At 36.2% G+C, this 22,320-nt stretch overlaps 1 protein-coding gene across 4 annotated transcripts in view; it reads right to left on the bottom strand.

Annotated features, from left to right (window-relative positions):
* The window catches only part of LOC121371891 (dynein heavy chain 2, axonemal-like), a 134,692-nt gene that overhangs the window by 13,387 nt on the left and 98,985 nt on the right, over positions 1-22,320 (bottom strand). For all 4 annotated transcript variants that reach the window (XM_041498118.1, XM_041498134.1, XM_041498127.1 and 1 more), the window contains 12 exons: positions 21,633-21,758; positions 20,429-20,644; positions 18,615-18,765; positions 17,347-17,496; positions 16,593-16,725; positions 15,534-15,678; positions 14,474-14,673; positions 12,222-12,348; positions 7,543-7,729; positions 5,447-5,652; positions 4,369-4,494; positions 708-899 (listed from right to left, as the gene is read on the bottom strand). In XM_041498118.1, the coding sequence (XP_041354052.1) occupies positions 708-899; positions 4,369-4,494; positions 5,447-5,652; positions 7,543-7,729; positions 12,222-12,348; positions 14,474-14,673; positions 15,534-15,678; positions 16,593-16,725; positions 17,347-17,496; positions 18,615-18,765; positions 20,429-20,644; positions 21,633-21,758 (1,959 nt within the window). The remainder of the gene's footprint in view (positions 1-707; positions 900-4,368; positions 4,495-5,446; positions 5,653-7,542; positions 7,730-12,221; positions 12,349-14,473; positions 14,674-15,533; positions 15,679-16,592; positions 16,726-17,346; positions 17,497-18,614; positions 18,766-20,428; positions 20,645-21,632; positions 21,759-22,320) is intronic.

The raw sequence follows: 22,320 nt of genomic DNA, 5'->3' as shown, positions 1-22,320 counted from the left end.
GTTAGCAAAAAGTCAATTGGTTTTTTTTTCAATGACACCTAACACTCTTATCAGACGCTGAAAGACAAAAACATAATTATGAAATCAGATGCTTCATGTTTGCTTTCAAACCCTGAAACACACACACACACACACACACACACACACACACACACACACACACACACACACACACACAGAAACATATCATTTGTAAAATCCCAATAAAACACTGTTAGCTCTCCTCAAAGAAGTCAAGTTTGTTTTGTTTAATGACACTTAACACTCTTATCAGATGCTGAAAGACAAAAATATAATTGTGAAATCAGATGCTTCTTGTTCACTTTCAAACCCTGAAACACACACACACACACACACATACACACACACACACACAGACACACACAGACACACAGACATAGACACACACACACACACACACACACACACACACACACACTCACACACACTCACACACATTATTTTTAAAAAAAGAAATAGTAAGTACATACCGGTACAAATTGGTGTTGGTAAATGAATACGGAATTAATATAGGAATCGATACATGGTCAAAATATGAATCGATACACAAGCAAGGGTACTGTGTACCATATTGTCAGCAGTAGTAATGTGATGCATCGATGCATCGGTGTATCGTGACACCCCTACAAATTGCATACAACAATTGGACAATAATTATGGCTCATCTCTGCATGATGCCCTTTTACCTTCGGTGGTTCGGTGGTCATCTTTATGCCCTGCTGCAGGATGGAGATGGGGAATTCCGGGTGGGGGCTGCTGCTGAGCCAGAGTCTGAACTCGGGGTGGGGCTCCTCAATCTGCAGCTGCTCTACGAGCTTGTCGAGGTGAGGCATCCAGCTGAGAGACAGGTGACAGTTGGCAAGGAACACCCAGTTACCCTGCAGCGACAAGAACACCACTATATTTTAATCACATCACAAGTGTGGAGCATATATTTAAAGCATTACATAGCATGTAGAGATAAAAGAACACCACTATATTTTAATCACATCACAAGTGTGGAGCATATATTTAAAGCATTACATAGCATGTAGAGATAAAAGAACACCACTATATTTTAATCACATCACAAGTGTGGAGCATATATTTAAAGCATTACATAGCATGTAGCGACAAGAACACCACTATATTTTAATCACATCACAAGTGTGGAGCATATATTTAAAGCATTACATAGCATGTAGAGATAAAAGAACACCACTATATTTAATCACATCACAAGTGTGGAGCATATATTTAAAGCATTACATAGCATGTAGAGATAAAAGAACACCACTATATTTTAATCACATCACAAGTGTGGAGCATATATTTAAAGCATTACATAGCATGTAGCGACAAGAACACCACTATATTTTAATCACATCACAAGTGTGGAGCATATATTTAAAGCATTACATAGCATGTAGAGATAAAAGAACACCACTATATTTTAATCACATCACAAGTGTGGAGCATATATTTAAAGCATTACATAGCATGTAGCGACAAGAACACCACTATATTTTAATCACATCACAAGTGTGGAGCATATATTTAAAGCATTACATAGCATGTAGAGATAAAAGAACACCACTATATTTTAATCACATCACAAGTGTGGAGCATATATTTAAAGCATTACATAGCATGTAGAGATAAAAGAACACCACTATATTTTAATCACATCACAAGTGTGGAGCATATATTTAAAGCATTACATAGCATGTAGAGATAAAAGAACACCACTATATTTTAATCACATCACAAGTGTGGAGCATATATTTAAAGCATTACATAGCATGTAGCGACAAGAACACCACTATATTTTAATCACATCACAAGTGTGGAGCATATATTTAAAACATTACATAGCATGTAGAGATAAAAGAACACCACTATATTTTAATCACATCACAAGTGTGGAGCATATATTTAAAACATTACATAGCATGTAGAGATAAAAGAACACCACTATATTTTAATCACATCACAAGTGTGGAGCATATATTTAAAGCATTACATAGCATGTAGAGATAAAAGAACACCACTATATTTTAATCACATCACAAGTGTGGAGCATATATTTAAAACATTACATAGCATGTAGTGACAAGAACACCACTATATTTTAATCACATCACAAGTGTGGAGCATATGTTTAAAGCATTACATAGCATGTAGCGACAAGAACACCACTATATTTTAATCACATCACAAGTGTGGAGCATATATTTAAAACATTACATAGCATGTAGCGACAAGAACACCACTATATTTTAATCACATCACAAGTGTGGAGCATATATTTAAAACATTACATAGCATGTAGAGATAAAAGAACACCACTATATTTTAATCACATCACAAGTGTGGAGCATATATTTAAAACATTACATAGCATGTAGAGATAAAAGAACACCACTATATTTTAATCACATCACAAGTGTGGAGCATATATTTAAAACATTACATAGCATGTAGAGATAAAAGAACACCACTATATTTTAATCACATCACAAGTGTGGAGCATATATTTAAAACATTACATAGCATGTAGAGATAAAAGAACACAACTATATTTTAATCACATCACAAGTGTGGAGCATATATTTAAAGCATTACATAGCATGTAGAGATAAAAGAACACCACTATATTTTAATCACATCACAAGTGTGGAGCATATATTTAAAACATTACATAGCATGTAGAGATAAAAGAACACCACTATATTTTAATCACATCACAAGTGTGGAGCATATATTTAAAACATTACATAGCATGTAGAGATAAAAGAACACCACTATATTTTAATCACATCACAAGTGTGGAGCATATATTTAAAGCATTACATAGCATGTAGAGATAAAAGAACACCACTATATTTTAATCACATCACAAGTGTGGAGCATATATTTAAAACATTACATAGCATGTAGAGATAAAAGAACACCACTATATTTTAATCACATCACAAGTGTGGAGCATATATTTAAAGCATTACATAGCATGTAGAGATAAAAGAACACCACTATATTTTAATCACATCACAAGTGTGGAGCATATATTTAAAACATTACATAGCATGTAGAGACAAAAGAACACAACTATATTTTAATCACATCACAAGTGTGGAGCATATGTTTAAAGCATTACATAGCATGTAGCGACAAGAACACCACTATATTTTAATCACATCACAAGTGTGGAGCATATATTTAAAGCATTACATAGCATGTAGAGACAAAAGAACACCACTATATTTTAATCACATCACAAGTGTGGAGCATATATTTAAAGCATTACATAGCATGTAAGCTGTTTAAATATACAGACCAGGGGCCTAATTCACAAAGGTCTCTTAGGCTCTGCTAGACAACAAAAAAACCTCTTTGTAAGTCTTTTAGCATTGCACTGCGAGAGTTTAGTGAATTATGCCCCTTGTCTTGTAAGGTGCACGAGTGCTATCTCGCTCGTAGAGTGCATGTAATTTCAATGTGACGAGTATGAAAAACAATGCACGTTACTTCATGAATTTATTATCCTTGGTTTTAACTAGCCTTAGCATTTTGAGGTGTGTGATTTTTCACTCGCCATGGTTTTTCAAAAGCTAAGGACTGAATATAATGAAAAGGTAATAGTCTTATCCACACATTATTAAGGATGCTCTTACAAAGAATCACTTCTCATTGACCCTGTTCAGTTTTTTTACCCCATGGTACTATTTGGCCACTGAATGTCTTTTTGTGTGTGCTTAAGGCATTCATTTACTCCATCAATATGTTTTGCTGTACATTTATATACCAGAAACACAAGGAACAATTTAATAAAAAGTTATGGACAAAACCCAACAAGACAATTTAAATTTTAAGTTTAGAGTTAGTGGTAGGCATCAGAGTTAGTTCTGACAAGATCTGCATCATTCATTGATTGTTAAAATTATTTCACAAATGTTTTCCCAGTTACTAGACATCAGCCATGTATTCAAACCTTGTGTCCTGGTGCAGGGAATGTGTCTTTGAGAGAAAACCGGCTACATTTTTTTCATTAGTAGCAAAGGATCTTTTATATGCACCATCCTACAGACAGGATAGCACATACCACAGCCTTTAACACACCAATCGTGGTGCACTGACTGGAACGAGAAACAGCCCAATGGGCCCACTGACAGGGATCAATCCCAAACCGACCGCTCATCAAGCGAGCACTCTACCACTGGGCTATGTCCTGCCCATGTCCACAGACATGTTCCTGTTGAGAAATCCCATACTACCTCGCATAGTGGTTTGACGAGAACGGCTTCTCAGCCATTCACGCACACAGTTTTGAATACACGTCAATATTATTATTATACTGTCTGGCCTCACCTCTTTAACTCCCTCCTTGATCATCCGAGTGGCAATTGGGGCCTGACCTTGACCCAGAGACAATGCATGGAAACGATCCTCCATTCCACTCACTTCTGACAGTTGGGTGAGGGCACTTGTGGGATCCTGAAAAATATAAGAATCAGACAGTAATTCGATGTTATACAACCTGCATCTATCTACTGTTTCAATCCAATTTTTTATGTTTTTTTTTAAATGAATAAATTTATGTCACTACAAATATACCGAACAAAATATTTAGTGCCTATCTAAACATTGGTGGAACATGTACACATGGAAAGTACCCGCCTCAATAAACTCCTAATTCACACACCAAATACCAATACACTAACTGCAAGTTAACAGAAACAAAACTATTTGCAAAAAAATGCACCAACATAAAGACGAAGATGAAGGCTGACTGTAACAGATGTCATACACTGCAGTCAATGAATTTTCATGAATTTTACAAAGGTTTCTGAAGGATTTATAAAGATTTTTCTGTATTCATCAACTTAATCTAGTACAATAATATTACTATCTATCATAATATTACAATTTTGATGTGAATTGTCTGAATCTTTTTATGTTATTTTATATTGGACAAAATTAATTATAAAAAAAATTCATTTTCTCTAACTTTCTGTAAACCCAATTCAAAACTTCAAGATGTTCGAGGGCTGGAAAATATTTTATAGGAACAAAATTAATTATCAACAAATTTTAATTTTCTACAACTTTCTATGACCCAATTAAATTTTTTACGATGTTCCAGGCCTGGAAAATGGCATTTGTAAATTCCACACTCAAAGGTAATTGAATGAATGAATGGATGAATGGATGTTTAACGACACCCCAGCATGAAAAATACATCGCCTATTGTGTGTCAAACTAAGATGAAAGCAAAGCACAAAGGTAATTGAAAATATAGTCTTAAAGAAATGAGTTAAATCGTGCTTATGTCACGTGACCTATATTTTTGGTCACTGACCGAAAATAACAGAAATGTATCTCGTCATCACATCTTGCCAATGTGTATAATGACTGGAGTATGGAAAAGACAGCGACTGGTACTCACCACGCCGGGTGACAGGACGAAGATGAGCGGTGTCTTTGTGCTCGAATCTTCCACCACCTGCTGCATGTCCAGTACGGGAGGCTCGACAAACTTGGAGCCGAGATTGTTCACGATAAACGAGGTCGCGCAGAAAGACACCCGATCAGGTCGCAGTGACCTCACGATCAACATGCGCTGGAGCTCATTGCAGGCATTGTCCCATTCACCTGATGAAAAAAAAAAAAAAAAAGTTTTAATTTATAAAACAGTGAAATGTGTTAAAAAAAAAGTCCAGATTTGAGAGAATTCCAGTTTGCAGAGGATCTGGTTTTGAAAGGTTTGACTGTAATTAGTATTTAGGATTAGGAATATTAAGGCAATTATACAGGGAGATGGGGAGGAAATCCAATTAATATTATTTTTTATACCTGGTCCCATACTTATAAAACTTTTAAAGTCGAGACAATGTTTTGAGACTTTAAAGGAAGGAAGGAAATGTTTTATTTAATGACAAACCCAACACATTTTATTTACGGTTATATGGCGTCAGACAAATGGTTAAGGACCACACAGATATTGAGGTAGGAAACCCGCTGTCGCCACTTCATGGGCTACTCTTTTCGATTAGCAGCAAGGGATCTTTTATATGCACTATCCCATAGACAGGATAGCACATACCACGACCTTTGATGAGATTTTAATGTCATGGCAATGCATCCAAATTGAATGCATGTGATGACATTAAATATTTCAGTCGAGACTTATTTTGTAACTTAATTTCAACCTTTTTTTCTACAAACATCCTAATCATCACCATCATTAACTACAGGTTTCCCTTTTTCCATCTGTGGCTGGAGGTGGAGTGTTTTCTTGGTCATAAGACATGTACTAGATATAAAAAAAAGTTAAAAGATAGCAGGAGGTTTTAGATAGGTAAAAAAATTAGATGGAAACCAAAAGAGATAGGAAAGGGGATAAAAATTTGTCAATTTTCCATTTGTACCTGGCTGTGAAGTGTTCTCTTGGTTGGAAGACATGTACTAGATGCAAAAATTAAAATTTAAAGACAGGAGGTTTCAGACAGGGAAGAAAGGACCAAAAAATTCAAAGTAAAGAAATGAAAGCGACAATTTGAAAGAAAGAAAAAAATCTTCAAATTCCCATTCGTACCTGGCTGTGAAGTTTTCTCTTGCTTTGAAGATGTGTACTAGATGTAACAAGAAGTTGAAAGACAGGAGGTGGTTTCAAATGGGGGAAAATTTAAATGGAATTCAGTGACGGAATCTAAAGGAAGGAAATGGTTTATTTAACGACACACTATTTTATTTATGGTTATATGGCGTCGGACATATGATTAAGGACCATACAAATATTGAGGGAGGAAACTCTTTTCGATTAGCAGCAAGGATCTTTTATATGCACCATCCCACAGACAGGATAGCACATACCACAGCCTTTGATGTACCAGTCATGGTGCACTGGTTGGAGTGAGAAATAGCCCAATGAACCCACTGATGGGGATCAATCTCAAACTGATCACACATCAAACAAGCACTTTACTACTGATGGAATTCGAAGTAGAGAGCAATGGGATAAACAAAATTCTAAATTCTAATTTCCATTTGTACCTAGTAATGGGGTGTTCTCAGGGTCCAGTGATATATATACCAGATGAAGAAGGAAATGTGTAACATAGAAACAGCTTCTAGACTAGAAAGAAATGAAATGGAATTCTATGGAGAGAAAGGGAAAGGGAGCAATGGGATAAACGTTTTTTTCTTTTTAAATTTCCATTTGTACATAGCAGTGGAGTGTTCTCAATATGAACAAAAAAATAATTGAAACATAGAAACAACTTCTAGACTAGGACGAAATGAAATGGAATTCAAAGGAGAGAAATTAAATAGGGCAATGGGATAAAACAAAACAAATTCCTCAAATATCCATTTGTACCTAGGAGCAGGGTGTTCTCGGGATCAGGTGATATGTACCAGATGAAACAAACATTGTTGGAATATAAAAGCAGCTTCTAGACTAGGAAGAAAGGAAATGGAATTCAAAGGAGAGAAAGAGACATAATGAGATAAATTTTTTTAAATTAAAATATCCGTTTGTACCTGGCAGTGGTGTGTTTTCGGGGTCTGACGAGGTGTACCAGATGTTCCACTCGCGTGGGTACTGCTCGAAGGCCGTGATGATCCCATGGAAGTTGGTCAGCTTCTCCAGCTCCGTGATGTTGTCCCATGCGTTGTCCGACAGCCAACCAGGGCACGGGTTGTCCATCTGGTTCTCTCGGTCAATCACCTGGTCAAACACAACACGCGAAGACGTGTGGATTAATATAATTCCTTATGGTCTCAGCTATAGGCATATGGAGGATGGGGGATGTCAGAAGGAAACTGCACCATAAATTAATGAATGAATGTTTAATGACACCCCAGCACAAAATACATTGGTTATTGGGTGTCATAAAATGCATTTTTTGTCCTAATTATTTTTCCAATTATTGAGTCAAATGCAAAATCTGGGAGCCTCCTAATTCCCTCCTCCTCCTTACCATAATGATGTCTATGATTTTATCCTGCTGTTTGACTCATTTCACGGTACAAAGCTCTGTGACACTCAAGTGACCAAGTTTGGTAAACATAATGTTTACAAACAAAAAAAAACAAATATAGTATAATGAAATCAAGATATTTTGTTGTACAAGGTGGCTAGTGTCACAATACCTGATGAATTGTATCAGTCATCATCATTTCTGCTTAGTACATGTATTAATAGAGTACGGCACAAAAATACATGTGTCTGACAACATCAATAAAATCATAAATTGGATATATTTTTTTGTAAGTCAGTAAGAGGCAAAAATCTATCTACTATACATATACCGTATATATATATATATATATATATATATATATATATATATACATATATATATATATACATGTATATGGTTTTATTATTTAACTTGACATTTCAAATTTCCAAGTCTGTTATAGACCTTTCCATTTACTAGCACTTTGTAACAACTGTATTATAGCTAGATAGGTAATATACTGGGTATATATTACCTAAGGATAAGCAAATTAATCTATACACCTTATGGGTTTAAATTATGAGGGGTCTCTTAAAGAAAAATAAAACAAAATTCAAAGGAAAAAATTCATATAAATAATTTGTTAATGTTCTTATGTTAAGCTGGTATAATTATCATGAGTGATTAACTTTATATCTCATCTAGATAAGAAATCCATGTTGATTAAAAACTCATAATAGCTTAATAACATATTTAGCCAAAACTATATTCAGCGAACGCTGCTTAAAAGAAATATTTAACATACATCGTACATCATTTTTGAATCAGTGGCTAGTCTAACATGGTTTGTTAGTGACTATGACTAACATCATAAGGTGAATACTAGTACTACATTATTTTATCCATTTTAAACATAATTTCACAACACTGGCACTTCTGTTCACTAGAACACTACAATGTTGATTCTTTAAAAGTTAAATCTCTAAACACAACACACTCATGCACACACCTCCACCCCCAAAGTTTTACAACATTCAGTGCTCACACGCTAAACATTGAAATAGATTTTTTTTTGACTAAATAAAGTGTGCAATATACAATAAGTTTGATCTAAAATTCAGATAACAACTAAATATAATAATAGGTAAGTTTAAAAAAAAAAAATATTATATCAAAATTTAATTTACAAAACTGAAAGTAAAAGACAAATCTAAGAAGTAAGATGAAGAAAACAAACAACACAACAAAAAAGTGTGTCATGTTTTTTTTCTGTAGGTCCGCCTTTTTACAACGGATAAGATCGTTTTAAAAGTTGGCTGTATGGTTGCATTTTAAAAAGTTGTCACCTCCAGGTTATAAAATGTTCAGATAAACTAACATCTGAAAATGAACTGACTAATGAAAGCATCCTCAGTTGTCCTATCTGAATTGATAAGGAAGGTATGGTCCAGACAAGGATTTCCTTTAATGTGCATTTTGAAGGTAATGCATGAAAAGTAGGTCATGGTGACCTAGTTATGGTATGCAACACACTGCCATCCTAAGTTGTACTTGCATACCTGGTTTGATGATTCAATATGAATTGATAAAGAGAGATATGCTCAGGAAACGAAAGGTTTACAAATGGCCGGATGGCCAGACGGACAACGCCATACCGTAATACGATTCGTCAGTGACGGGCATATAAAAATTATAAAGTTAAATTAAAACACAGTGTAAAGAGTTGTACAAAAATATAAATACAGGAGGTAAATATATTAAAATTTGGAATAATTAAAATTATTAGTATTGTTTATAAATTAAAAAAATATGTTATCATCTCCAGATTATAAAATGTCAAGATTAACAGACATCTGAAAATGAAATGGTTCCTCAGTCCTCAGATGTACTGTTTTGCTCTATAAAAGTTTGTTTGTTTTGTTTAACAACACAACTAGAGCACAATGATTTATTAATCATCGGCTATTGGATGTCAAACATTTGTTAATTTTGACGTATAGTCTTAGACAGGAAACCCGCTACATTTTTCCAATAATAGCAAGGGATCTTTTATATGCACCATCCCATAAGACAGGATAGCACATACCAGCGCCTTTAATATACCAGTCGTGGTGCACTGGCTGGAACGAAAAATAGACCAATGGACCCACCGACGGGGATCGATCCTAGACCGACCGTGCATCAGACGAGCACTTTACCACTGGGCTACATCTCACCCCTGCTCTATAAAAATGCTAAAGACTGCAGTTATTGAACATGATAATTTACATACAGAAAAGACACTCGTGTCATGCTCTCTATATCTAACAGATACTACAAACACAACACTATACAATAAATACATATCACCATACCACCTGTTTGTGTTGGAATGAAGGAAAAATGAATGAATGAATGAATGAATGGTTTAACGACACCCCAGCTAAAACAATAATGTAAATTAATCATTGAGTGCTATATAAATGTAAACATTCTAAGAGTACTGCTAAAGCAATACATGTCCTTATGAAATTTTATATCTCCTTAGTTCAAGGACCATAACTCTGTCAAAAATGGGTAAATCATCATAAAAGTCAAACTTGTCCACGATAAAACTAAAGACAGACAGTCAGACAGACAGATGGAGACAAAATCTATATTACCCTCCGGTTGGGACTGGTAGGGGACTAATAAATAGGAAAATCCATGTGTTGTGTGCCAACAATAAGGAAGGAAGGACGGAAGGAGATGTTTCATTTAACAACACACTCAACACATTTTATTGACGGTTATTTGGCGTCGGACATCTGGTTAAGGACCACACAGATACTGAGAGGAAACCTACTGTCGCCACTTCATGGGCTACTCTCTTTGATTAGCAGCAAGGGATCTTTTACATGCACCATCCCACAGACAGGACAGTACATACCACAGCCTTTGTTACACCAGTTGTGGAGCACTAGCTGGAATGAAAAATAGCCCAATGGGTCAACCGACGGGGATTGATCCTAGACCAACCTCCCATCAAGCAAAAATGCTTTACCACTGGGCTACGTCCAATGGGTCAACCGACGGGCATTGATCCTAGACCAACCGCCCATCAAGCAAAAATGCTTTACCACTGGGCTGCGTCCTGCCCTCACTAATAATAATATCATCAAAGACTAAACAAGAACGTCTTTTAAAAACAATATTCTTAGTTATCACTGTATGTGCTTTGAGAAATTTTCAGCTATATTTTAGTCTACTACCATCAGACATTATCTTACAACATCAATGCCCAATTATCCCTTCACCAAAATGCGGGCTAACGACAACTGTTACGCTCAGTAAATATTTAACTTTACACTGGAGTCATCATCATCAGATATGTCTGATTCAGAACTTTCCCCGTCAGTGTCTTTGGGAGTTTGTTTTTGTGTGGAACTAATTTTCTGAGACTCACTCTCAGTCTTAATGGGACGGATCACCTAAAACAAAGTCAGTTCATTATCAAAACATCAGAATGTGCAATAATCACTGTCTAAGCATCACCAGATTCGGCTTAATATAACTATTGTGACAAGACTGATCTTTTATTCTATATTGTTTTGTTGCTATTTTAGTTGTTTTTCACTGAATAAAACCAATGACAAAGTCTATCCTGAAGATCCATTACTCCAAAAGTCCACTGGTCCAAAGTCTGAACCCTAATATTGGATAACAATTGCCATAAAATGACATAACATTTATGACCTACATTACAAACGTCTTGACGGAATTTTGAAGCAGCATTTGTTTGGAATACTGGAGTTTTGGAATGATAGGACATCCCCAACAAATTTAGTTTGTCCAATATGATGGTGAAAGTTTTGGATTAATTTATTTTTCTTCTTGTAAAAACAAATGGAAACAAAATTGATATTCCCCTCCAATTGGACCGAGTACAAATAACTGCATTCCACTGTACACTGATTCATTAGTTGTGTCTTTGCACAGACCTAACTCAGCAATCATAACTGAGTCATTCATAATGCTTTTAGTATTGCACTACTACAAATGCTACAATACTAAATATTTACTCTTTTTTTTTTTTTTAAATGAAAATTAAAAACAAATCCAAAACATTTCAAACACATCTGACTCTTTAAAATACGACATGATGTAGCATGACATGTTGTATAGTATAAATCTTACCAAAAATACCAGAAAACTATTTCCTTAATTATTGAAAGCAATGATTGGGAAGTAAACAAAGAACTGCTACTAAGCATCACTCAAGTACAAGAAAATACGTACAACTCCACCGCGGAGGAAGAAATTGTATTCATCCATGTTCAGTTTCCCAGCATGCTCCAGGATCTTGGCACACATTTGGAATGAGAATAGCAGCTTATGCTTCTCAAAGAGGCCACGGCACGTAAATCTGGAAGAAAAGAAGCATTCTGAGAGTAATGCAAAAGCATAACATGTACCTGTCTCCTAAATTCAAGGGCCATAACTCTGTGAAGTCGCCATGAAAGTTAAACTTGATCTGTAACAGTACATAATAAAGCTATATACAAAATTTCATCTCAATATCTTCAGGTATTGCACCAAAAAAAAAGAAGTTTGGAAAACAAAATTTCATATCCCCTGAGTTCAAGGATCATAACTCTGTCAAAAATGAGTATATTGCCATGAAAGTGAAACTTGATCTGTAACAATACATTCGTAAAGCAATACACAAAATTTTAGCTCATTATCTCAAGGCATTGTTAAAACAACATCCGAATAACTATATGTGGACAGACAGAAGGATTGTTATTATCCACATGGTTCAACATAACCGAGTTAATAATAATCATATGAAGCACACGTGTAATAAAAGTGTAATGACATAATTTTGGGAAGCGACATCATAACTTATGACGTTGCTTCCTGTCCTAGCTCAGACTGTGCATGTGAACTATGACGTCATTTTGTCATCTCCTAGTTGTGGTTGAAATATTTTGAGAAAATAATAATATGGATAATAAAGAAATTATTACACTCGTGTGTGTATCGTACTGATTTTACTCTGTCAAGATTTATGTATTACCATCGCTCTCGCTCAGACAATACAAAAATCCTGACACTCGTTTCGTAAAATCAGTACGACACACAAGCTCGTATAATAATCTCTATGTATTACCCCAGCAGGCACTCATAACGGGGAAAATAAAAATCACAATTTCTCACTGAGAAATTATCATGCATTGGTCTAACGAACAATACTATTGGATAATTTGACGCTTACAAACCAATGACCTTGTTGGTACTAAATATGACGTCATCACGATTTGGCAAACACACACAATGACGTCATGTAGTTTAAAGAGTTTGCATTTACGGCTGTCTGATTTTGGTGTTAAATTTATAACAAAATGTCATTTTAATGAAATTCATTATAGATTTTGTACCAGAATAAAGAGAACTTTTGTTTTTGAAAATTATCTATGAACGTGATTAAATTACAAAGTTATAGAAATACTCAGAACAGTGCGTAAAGTGGCGTATATCGTTTCTATACATGTATGTGCATGTGTGTGTCGAAAATAAAGGCTTTTAGAGAAAAAATAGCTCCGGTAATAAATAGAATAACAAACTCGGCACCAGTTATTATCAAATTTATATCCCTCATGAAATAATTTTAATTTGTCACTCGCTAAAGCTCGTGACAACTGATTATTATTTCACTCGGGTCATAAATTTGATAATAACTGGTAACTCGTTTATTATCCTCTATATATGAAAGCTATAGTTACCTCTGGTTGGACCAGTATAGGGACTACTAATGTACATGTTAACTGTTGAATTTCACAAAGTGAGCACCTATGGGTCCAGGAAATTTGAATTGATTTGTGTGCGTGTACCTTTATAGATTACTCCTTTCATTGGAAGCTATTATCTCCAAACATTCTTTCGGAATGTTTGATAACAATGATCATTTAAGATATTAAACAGAAAATCAGTAAAAAAAAAAAAAAAAATTATATATTAACATAATGATTGCTTGCTGGAAGTCATTAAATATTACTATAGGTAATACTAAACCAAATAACATCTGGCTGGGTCAATGTTTGAGGTGCACCTAGCTTTTGATAGAACAGTTAATACCCCAAGTCGTCTGCCATTGGTGTTAAAACGTGAGTGTTTCTTGTGATATGTTGGCTCATATGGCCAGTAAATTCCTGTAGTTTAATTTGAACTAGTGTCAATGTATCAAGTACCATTGTGCTTGAAAGGTCCTACTAAAAATAGCTTAACAATTTTGTTTGCGGAATTAGAGTAGTCACAGACGCTACCTGTTATGTCTGAAATGAGCAGCTTAATCCACATTTGTTTCTGATTCACTTTAAGAGTGAAGGGTGGTAGTATTTATATCCATGGTGTATATGTCGATCGATACGCTGCATGTAGGAGTTTCAGCCACATATGTTACTATTGTCATCTATGGGATTTGATTTAGTGGTATACACCCTTTACCTGTATACAGCATATGTTTTCGAAGTCATTAAATATTACTTTACCTGTAAACAGCATACGTATGGAATTCATTCAGATTAACAATTCTCTCCTCCAGTTTTGAACTTCTCTGACTCCGCTCAATAGATGCAATGAACAGTTCAATGTAAGAGTCCAGTGAGAACTGATACATGGGGTCAATGCGACCCATGTCATTCAACACAAAAAACAAGATGGACGTTCTCTGAGCACATGGACGATAGCCCTGTAAATTAAAGCATAAATGACAATTAAAATCTGAACGACAAAACTGTAATACGTGATCAGGGCCGTATCTCTGCACAATGCAGAGTCGAATGGGCAATTGGCAAAATAGTGGTTGATTTCATGAATCTCTATCTAGTGCCTCGTCTATAGGAGGACAGCCACTCTCAATGAGATCCTTTACTGGATACTTAACCCTTCTTGCACTGCCACAAAGGGCTGCTGCTCACAGACTAGTTTACTAAATCAAAACGAGCACTGGACAGAGCTCACTGGAGTAAGTACAGCTGTTATGACATGCAATCAATTATCGCTGTCATAACAGTGATGATCTCAGGTGTTCACAAAAGGTGAGCATATCCTGTGACAATAAATTGTTTTGTTAAAGAAGCATATTCTTAAAAAGTGAAGGAAAATACTGACAGTTAAAGACGCATATTTCAAAGATGAAAGTGGGCTACAGAAAACAAAATCCTTAAATTTTAATATTGATGGTAGTGTACTGAGATTGTTCCAAGGGCACAAAGATCTAAAATGGCGATCGCCCATTCAGAATGTATGCAGAGTAAGAGCCTAAACTCAGGGGTGGGAATTGGTGAACTGTAAACAAGAGGAAATCTAGAGGGGTCCGGGCGCAAGGACAATTAAAATGTGAGGAAACGCAATGTTCCATGAGAGGAAAACAGATGATCAGAGGAGAATTCCTACCCCTGTAAACTAAATCAGAAGTTTTGGATGGAGAAGATGACAAATTTGGGACAAACAGCGAAAAAAAAGAAAAGAATATTGCACAGACAATTAAAAATCCAGAATGTCTGATAAATCCAGAAAATGTTAAAAGAACAAATGAAGGAAACTGACCTCACGAGCTGCATCGATCTTTGCCTCTGTCTGTTCAGATATTTGCAACTGCTCCGAGACCTCCTGTGATGTCACTTTAGATGTCTGTAGTGTGTTGACCAGCTGTTCGTCGTCTAGAAGCGATCCCTTCGTTTCATAGAGCAATCTGTTAAAAAACAACAATAATAATTATTACAGCACCTGAGATGGAAGTGAAAGTAAATATGCAGCAATATCAGATGGAAAAGTGCTGTCTGTCCAGGACCCTGTTCCACGAAGTGATCTTAGCACTAAGATCGCCTTAGCATAAGGTATCTATGCACTTAAGGTGATCTTAGGGCTAAGATCGCTTTGTGGAACGGGGCCCAGGAGAGTTGTTAGTGGTTAGTGAGAGAGAAGTCGGTGTAGTGCTTTCACACCTTCCCATTGTGTCATTAAACTCGCTCTGGGTGGGAGTCGGTACCAGGATGTGAACTCAGTACCTATTAGCCTCAAGTCTCTGATTACTTAACCACTACACCACCGAAGTCGGTAATCAACCATCATTTGTAGAATATACAGTAGAAGATGAAAACAAATTCAGCAGATCTCAATAAAGCCATCACATCTCTGGTGGAAGCTTCACTCCTGAACTATAGCCTGTCCCATGGAGAACGCTGTATTTCATCTTACGGAATTTACTACAAGTTATTTATTTCTGAGCCGATTGTTTTCTAACTTACACACATAAATAGTATATATAAGGGGCGAAACAAAGCCCAGTGGTAAAGCGCTTGCTTGATGTGCGGTCGGTTTGGGATCGATCCCCGTCAGTGGGCCCATTGGGCTATTTCTCACTCTAGCCAGTGCACCATGACTAGTACATCAAAGGCCGTGGTATGTGCTATCCTATGGGATGGTGCATATAAAAGATCCCTTGCTGCTAACTGAAAAGAGTAGCTCATGAAGTGGCGACAGTGGGTTTCCTCCCTCAATATCTGTCCTTAACCATATGTCCGACGCCATATAAACGTAAATAAAATGTGTTGAGTGCATCGTTAAATAAAACATTTCCTTCCTTGAAAGCCATAAATGCCTCACCTGAGAATCTCGTCCTCGCACTCGACGAGTTTCTTCTTGCCGGCGGCAATACTGCGCACCAGGCTGTCTTTCTGCTCTTCCAGCTCTGGTCGCTCCTTCCTCACCACGATACCCAGCAGCTGGGCCTCAAGACCTTAAAACATGGGAGAAAGCGTTTAGGACCAAAGTTACAGAGTGTATTTCTTTGTCTTACACATATATGTAACTACATAGATTTACAATGCTGAAGTAAACCCTCCCCCTCTACACATGCTTGTTAAGCATTAATCTCTATGAGAATTGAAAATGTGTGTAACACACTGAAGGGTCAGAAAAGACCCCAAAAATCAACTCATTTATAGGGTATGAGAAAATAAAAATTAGGTACCCAATTTCATTTTGCATAAACCATTACCTAAGTTAAATGCACGAACGAAAAATAGGTTGTGCAAAATAAGACTTGTACAAGCAGTGTGTTCATGAAACAATCATTTACATAATTTTCAAAAGCTAACTGTGTTCACACACACATCCATCCCTCAGCCCCACCCCTTGACAACGAAAAATTACAGACAGGTGCCTTTTTTAGTATTAGTGCCCTTTTGACTAGCTGGAAAAGACCCTTTATTACTATATCCTGAATATTTTAGGCTAGGTATGGCCCTGAAGTTATTACATCACAGTTTTACCGTGTTCCTTGACAGCGAAGTTCACAATGGTGGTCTGAATATTTTACGCTAGTATTGACCCTGAAATTATTACATCACAGTGTTACCTTGTTCCTTGACAGCGAAGTTGACAATAGTGGCCTTGGTAGAGATTTCAGGGGCGTAGTGCGGGTTACTCAGCTTTGTGGTGATGTAGAAACTGAAGTCTTTGTTGTACTCAATTTCCTTGTCCCCGAGACGAATCAGGTATGCTCCACCTGTACAGATCAGAAACAACAGAAATAATATGAGATTTCTATACACAGCTTATTACTGGATGGTAAATGTCATTTACAAAAAAATTAAAAACAAACTCTGAACTGTAATGATAAATGTAAATAATACAATTCTTGACAAGTATTACACATTTTGCACAGCAGGCACACATGAAAACAATCACAATTTGCAATGCTGATGTAAAAGCCAACATAAAATGAATGTCAGCATGTTTTTCTTTGCAATGCACCTTTATTGAAAGTCTCAATGACAATTTTTGACATGGGCAGATGATCCACTTAAAAATGTTATACTTTCTGATTATAAAGTTTGTTTTGTTTAACGACACCACTAGAGCACATTGATTTAGTAACTTAATAATCACCTACTTGACATCAAATACTTGGTAATTCTGACATGTAGTCTTCAGATGAAACCCACTACATTTTACCATTAGTAGCAAAGGATCTTTTATATTCCACCACTCCAGACTGGATAGCACATACCATGGCCTTAGATATACCAGTCGTGCTGCACTGGCTAGTACGACAAATAGCCCAATGGGCCCACCGATGGGGATCGATCCTAAACTGACTGTGCATCAGGCGAGCATTTTACCACCGAGCTATGTCAGCCCCTTTAAAGGATCAAATCCCCTTGGCTAGCCCATTCTTCATTTGGGTTTTTTCCCATCCCAACCAGTGCTCCATGACTGGTATATCAAAGGTTGTGGTATGTGTTGTCCTGTCTGTGGAAAAGTGCACATAAAAGATCTCTGGCTTCTAATTGAAAAATGTAGCAGGTTTCTTCTTGAGACAATGTGTCAGAGTTATCAAATATTTAACATCCAGTAGCCAATGATCAATTGATCAAAATACTCTAGTAACATCATTAAACAAAAGAAACTTTAATTTAAAAACAAAAAAAACAAAGGCTAAGTGTATTTTAGCTGAATCAAACTACTTCTAGCACCATGGCCCATGTTATAAAACTATAATGACATTACATGCATAGTTTGTATGGCGTTGTCACGACATTACTGTCTCAGACTCTTGTTAGAGTCTCGAGTATAGGCTCTAAAACTTTTATAAGCACCAGGCTAGATGTCTGCACTACTGACCGACTTTCATCAAGGACTTGTTGAGGATGGGGTCGAGCGATGGGTCGAGTTTCTCCTGCACGTTCTGCAGCAAGACGGGCAAACCGAACTGGATGGCGTTCTCTAGAGTCCGCATGTAGTCCGTCTGCTGCAAGTCAATCACCTTCAGACCCTGCATTACAGAAAAACAAAATACATATATACTGACGTCCAAAAGTAACTATACTAAGACAAATTTATTTAATTTTCTTTATAATTTGAATAATGGACATAAATGGGTGGTTAAATATCTTTCTGCTTTTATGTTATAAAATTGTGTTCCTAACATGGCAAAGCACCAGTCTTGTGGATTTATATATGTTTTAAACATGCAAAATATTTTTGTTTTTCTTCAGTAGTCTCTCAGAGTATTGGTATAGTTTCTGTTGGACGTTAGTATATATATTTTCGAAAAAAAAGTTCCTGCGCACCAAATAAAATGGTCTCAAACCAACTGCAAAGTTTTGTAAATGGTTGAAATTTGACCAAGATTATGACCAAGGATTTATCCACAATTTTTCAGCAGGGTCTCATGTCTGATGAAACTGGGAAAATTAATGCTATTTAATTATAATTGGGATATTTTTTAGGCCACCATGTAACACAATGTACCATTTTAATATGAATCTGTCAGAACACACATAATAACAGAAATATTTACAATCAAATTGGGAATTTTCAGTGCCACTTTCCTTTTGAGAAGGGGCCTATGTTTGGTACTATAAAAAGCCTTGATTAACCCTTGATGACATCAGTATAACTATGATTGACCAAATATAATTTCTTGAAAATGATTTAATTTTTCCTGCATTACTCTTAAACATTATACCTTGTGCAATACACGCACAGGACCTTTTTGCCGTGACTATATATATATATGCCTACTTAACTGTGCAAAGAAACATAAGATAAGAGAATTTATCCATGACTAAACACCGTTTTACCAGCTCATAAATGTGAGTATGGACTACATGACTTGGAACATACGCTGTGTGTTTGTAGTATATATTCAAATGCATTTTATGCAAAACAGACCTATGGTCGGTAAGTTTAATACATTTTTTACAGATTATCATAAGATTATCAAAAATATACCAATGAATATGGTGCCCAATTCACTTAACGTTCGCAGTTTTGTGATCTCATAGTGCAATGCAAAAGACTTGCAAGGACAATGTGATGTTGATTAAGAGAGTTTAAGAGAGCTTTGTGAATTTGCCCCCTGAATGAGAAATTCACTCAAAGGTCATTAACCCTTGCAAATTCCAGATTTTAAATTTTAACAGACATTTTAGACCATCCAGGTATTTGATGTCTTACAAGTCATTTTAAGATTATAAAAAATATACCAGTGAACATGAATAAGAAATTCACTCAAAGCACATTAACTCTTGCAAATTCCATATTTTTTATTTTATTGGAAATTTTACACCATTCATAAATTTGATGTTTTATACGTCATTTTAGATTGTTAAAAATATACAAACGAACTTGAACAAGAAATTCACTCAAAAACACTAACTCTTGCAAATTCCTTCTTTTTTTTTTTTTGGAAATTTTACACCATTCATATATTTGATGTTTTACAAGTCATTTTGAGATTATCGAAAATATACCAATGAACATGAATGAGAAAATCACTCAAAGCACATTGACCCTTGCAAATTCCATATTTTTTATTTTAACAGAAGTTTTAGACCTACATATTTGATGTTTTATAAGTCATTTTAAATTTATAAAAAAATATACCAATGAACACAAATGGGAAATTCACTCAAAAGACAAAAGACACTAACCCTTGCAAATTCCATATTTTTAATCCACTTGATTGCCTGTCCCTGCGGGTCTATCATCAGCGGCCACCTGCGCCCACGGGTTACGATCACACCATTCTCTGTAGAAAACCCGTCGCTGGGCAAACCCTGGATGTTCCAGTCTCGTACAGCCGTCGCCTTGGCCATGAAGAGGCAGAAGTCAAAATCAGGAGCATTTGGGATCCCAAGTTTGGCTATCTGAAGTAAGAACATGTAAAGACATTTTGTTATTTACAAGCTTCTAGTATCAGTATCACATAAAAAAAAAAAAAAAATCAAACTCTATATTATCCTGAAGTACCCCATATCTATCCTAAACCACACAAACCATATAGCTTAAAACACTGGACTCCATCCTAAAACAATCATAATTCAATAGTCTAAAATAATCCACTTTGTTCTAAACCATACCAAAGCATTAAAGCACCCAACTTTCATCTTAAACCATCAAAATTATACAGCCTAAATCAACCCACCTCTACTTTAAACCATCCTAGCCACTAACTAAAAACACCTCAACTCACCTAAAGCAATCCCAATTCAATAGTCTAAATCAACCCACCTCTACTTTAAACCATCCTAGCCACTAACTAAAAACACCTCAACTCACCTAAAGCAATCCCAATTCAATAGTCTAAATCAACCCACCTCTACTTTAAACCATCCTAGCCACTAACTAAAAACACCTCAACTCACCGAAACCAATCCCAATTCAATAGCCTATTTAATTAGCCCACCTCCTCCTGTTCCATCCATCTTAGCACATCCCTATCCCACCAATCAAACCCCGCAGTATCCTATTTCATCCCAGCACAATCAAACCCTTACTGTTTCAGTTTGATCCGTCTGAATCCCTCTCGTTATCCTTATCTCCCAGCCTATGATTATTCTGACAATACTAATGGGAGCGATACCAGCCTCGGTGGTGTCAGGGTTAAGCCATCAGACTACAGGCTGGTACGTACAGGGTTCATAGCCTGGTACCGGCTCCCACCCAGAGCGAGTTTTAACGACTCAGTGAGTAGGTATAAGGTCACTACAACCAATTCTCTCTCACTAACAACTAACCCACTCTCCTGGACAGACAGCCCAGATAGCTGAGGTGTGAGCCAGGACAACGTGCTAGAATCTTAATTGGATATAACCATGAAAATAAGTTGAAATGAAAAAATGGGAGCAATGTTACCTCGGTCATCCAGTTCTTGCGCACCATGTCTTCGCGGTAGTTGGACAGAAAAGGCCCCATGTAGGACATGAAGGCGGCGGCCACCAGACAGTCGCCCAGCAGGTAGCCCATCTTCTCCTCGAGATCCTACAACACAGGGCAGCAGGTTGTAAGGATAGGGACATTTGGTAAACAATATTCAAACACATTACGTAAGAGTCACACACACTACGTGTCAATCAAAAATGGAACATGACACTCAAACATTACACCAGAATACACCACATGGTACAGGGCCCAATTTCACTGAACATCGTAAGCCTAGTTTTGCACGTAAATGTAAATCTATGACTAAACCGCAATTCTTATTACTGTTATAGTCCAACATATATAGTTAGAAGTACACATATTTCATTTCATTTCATCCTTAAAATGTTCCATAATGATGTAATTTTCTTCGTGAAATAGATGCCGAACACTTGTAAATATATGCCTGGTATAACTGCTAGTCACAGATGTAAACTTACGATGTTTTGTGAAATTGGCCCCAGGGAGCATGTTGCAAGGACAGGGACATTTGCTGAACAACACTCAAACACATTACGTAAGACTCACACACACACTGCGTGTAAATCACATATGGAACATGACACTCAAACATTACACCAGAATACACCACATGGTACAGAAACCTTACTGCATAAACATT

Source organism: Gigantopelta aegis, chromosome 1 (genome assembly GCF_016097555.1).
Source record: "Gigantopelta aegis isolate Gae_Host chromosome 1, Gae_host_genome, whole genome shotgun sequence".
Lineage (NCBI taxonomy): Eukaryota > Metazoa > Mollusca > Gastropoda > Neomphalida > Peltospiridae > Gigantopelta > Gigantopelta aegis.
The sequence above is the reverse complement of the archived record's forward strand: the minus strand, read 5'-3'. Positions and strand labels throughout refer to the sequence as shown.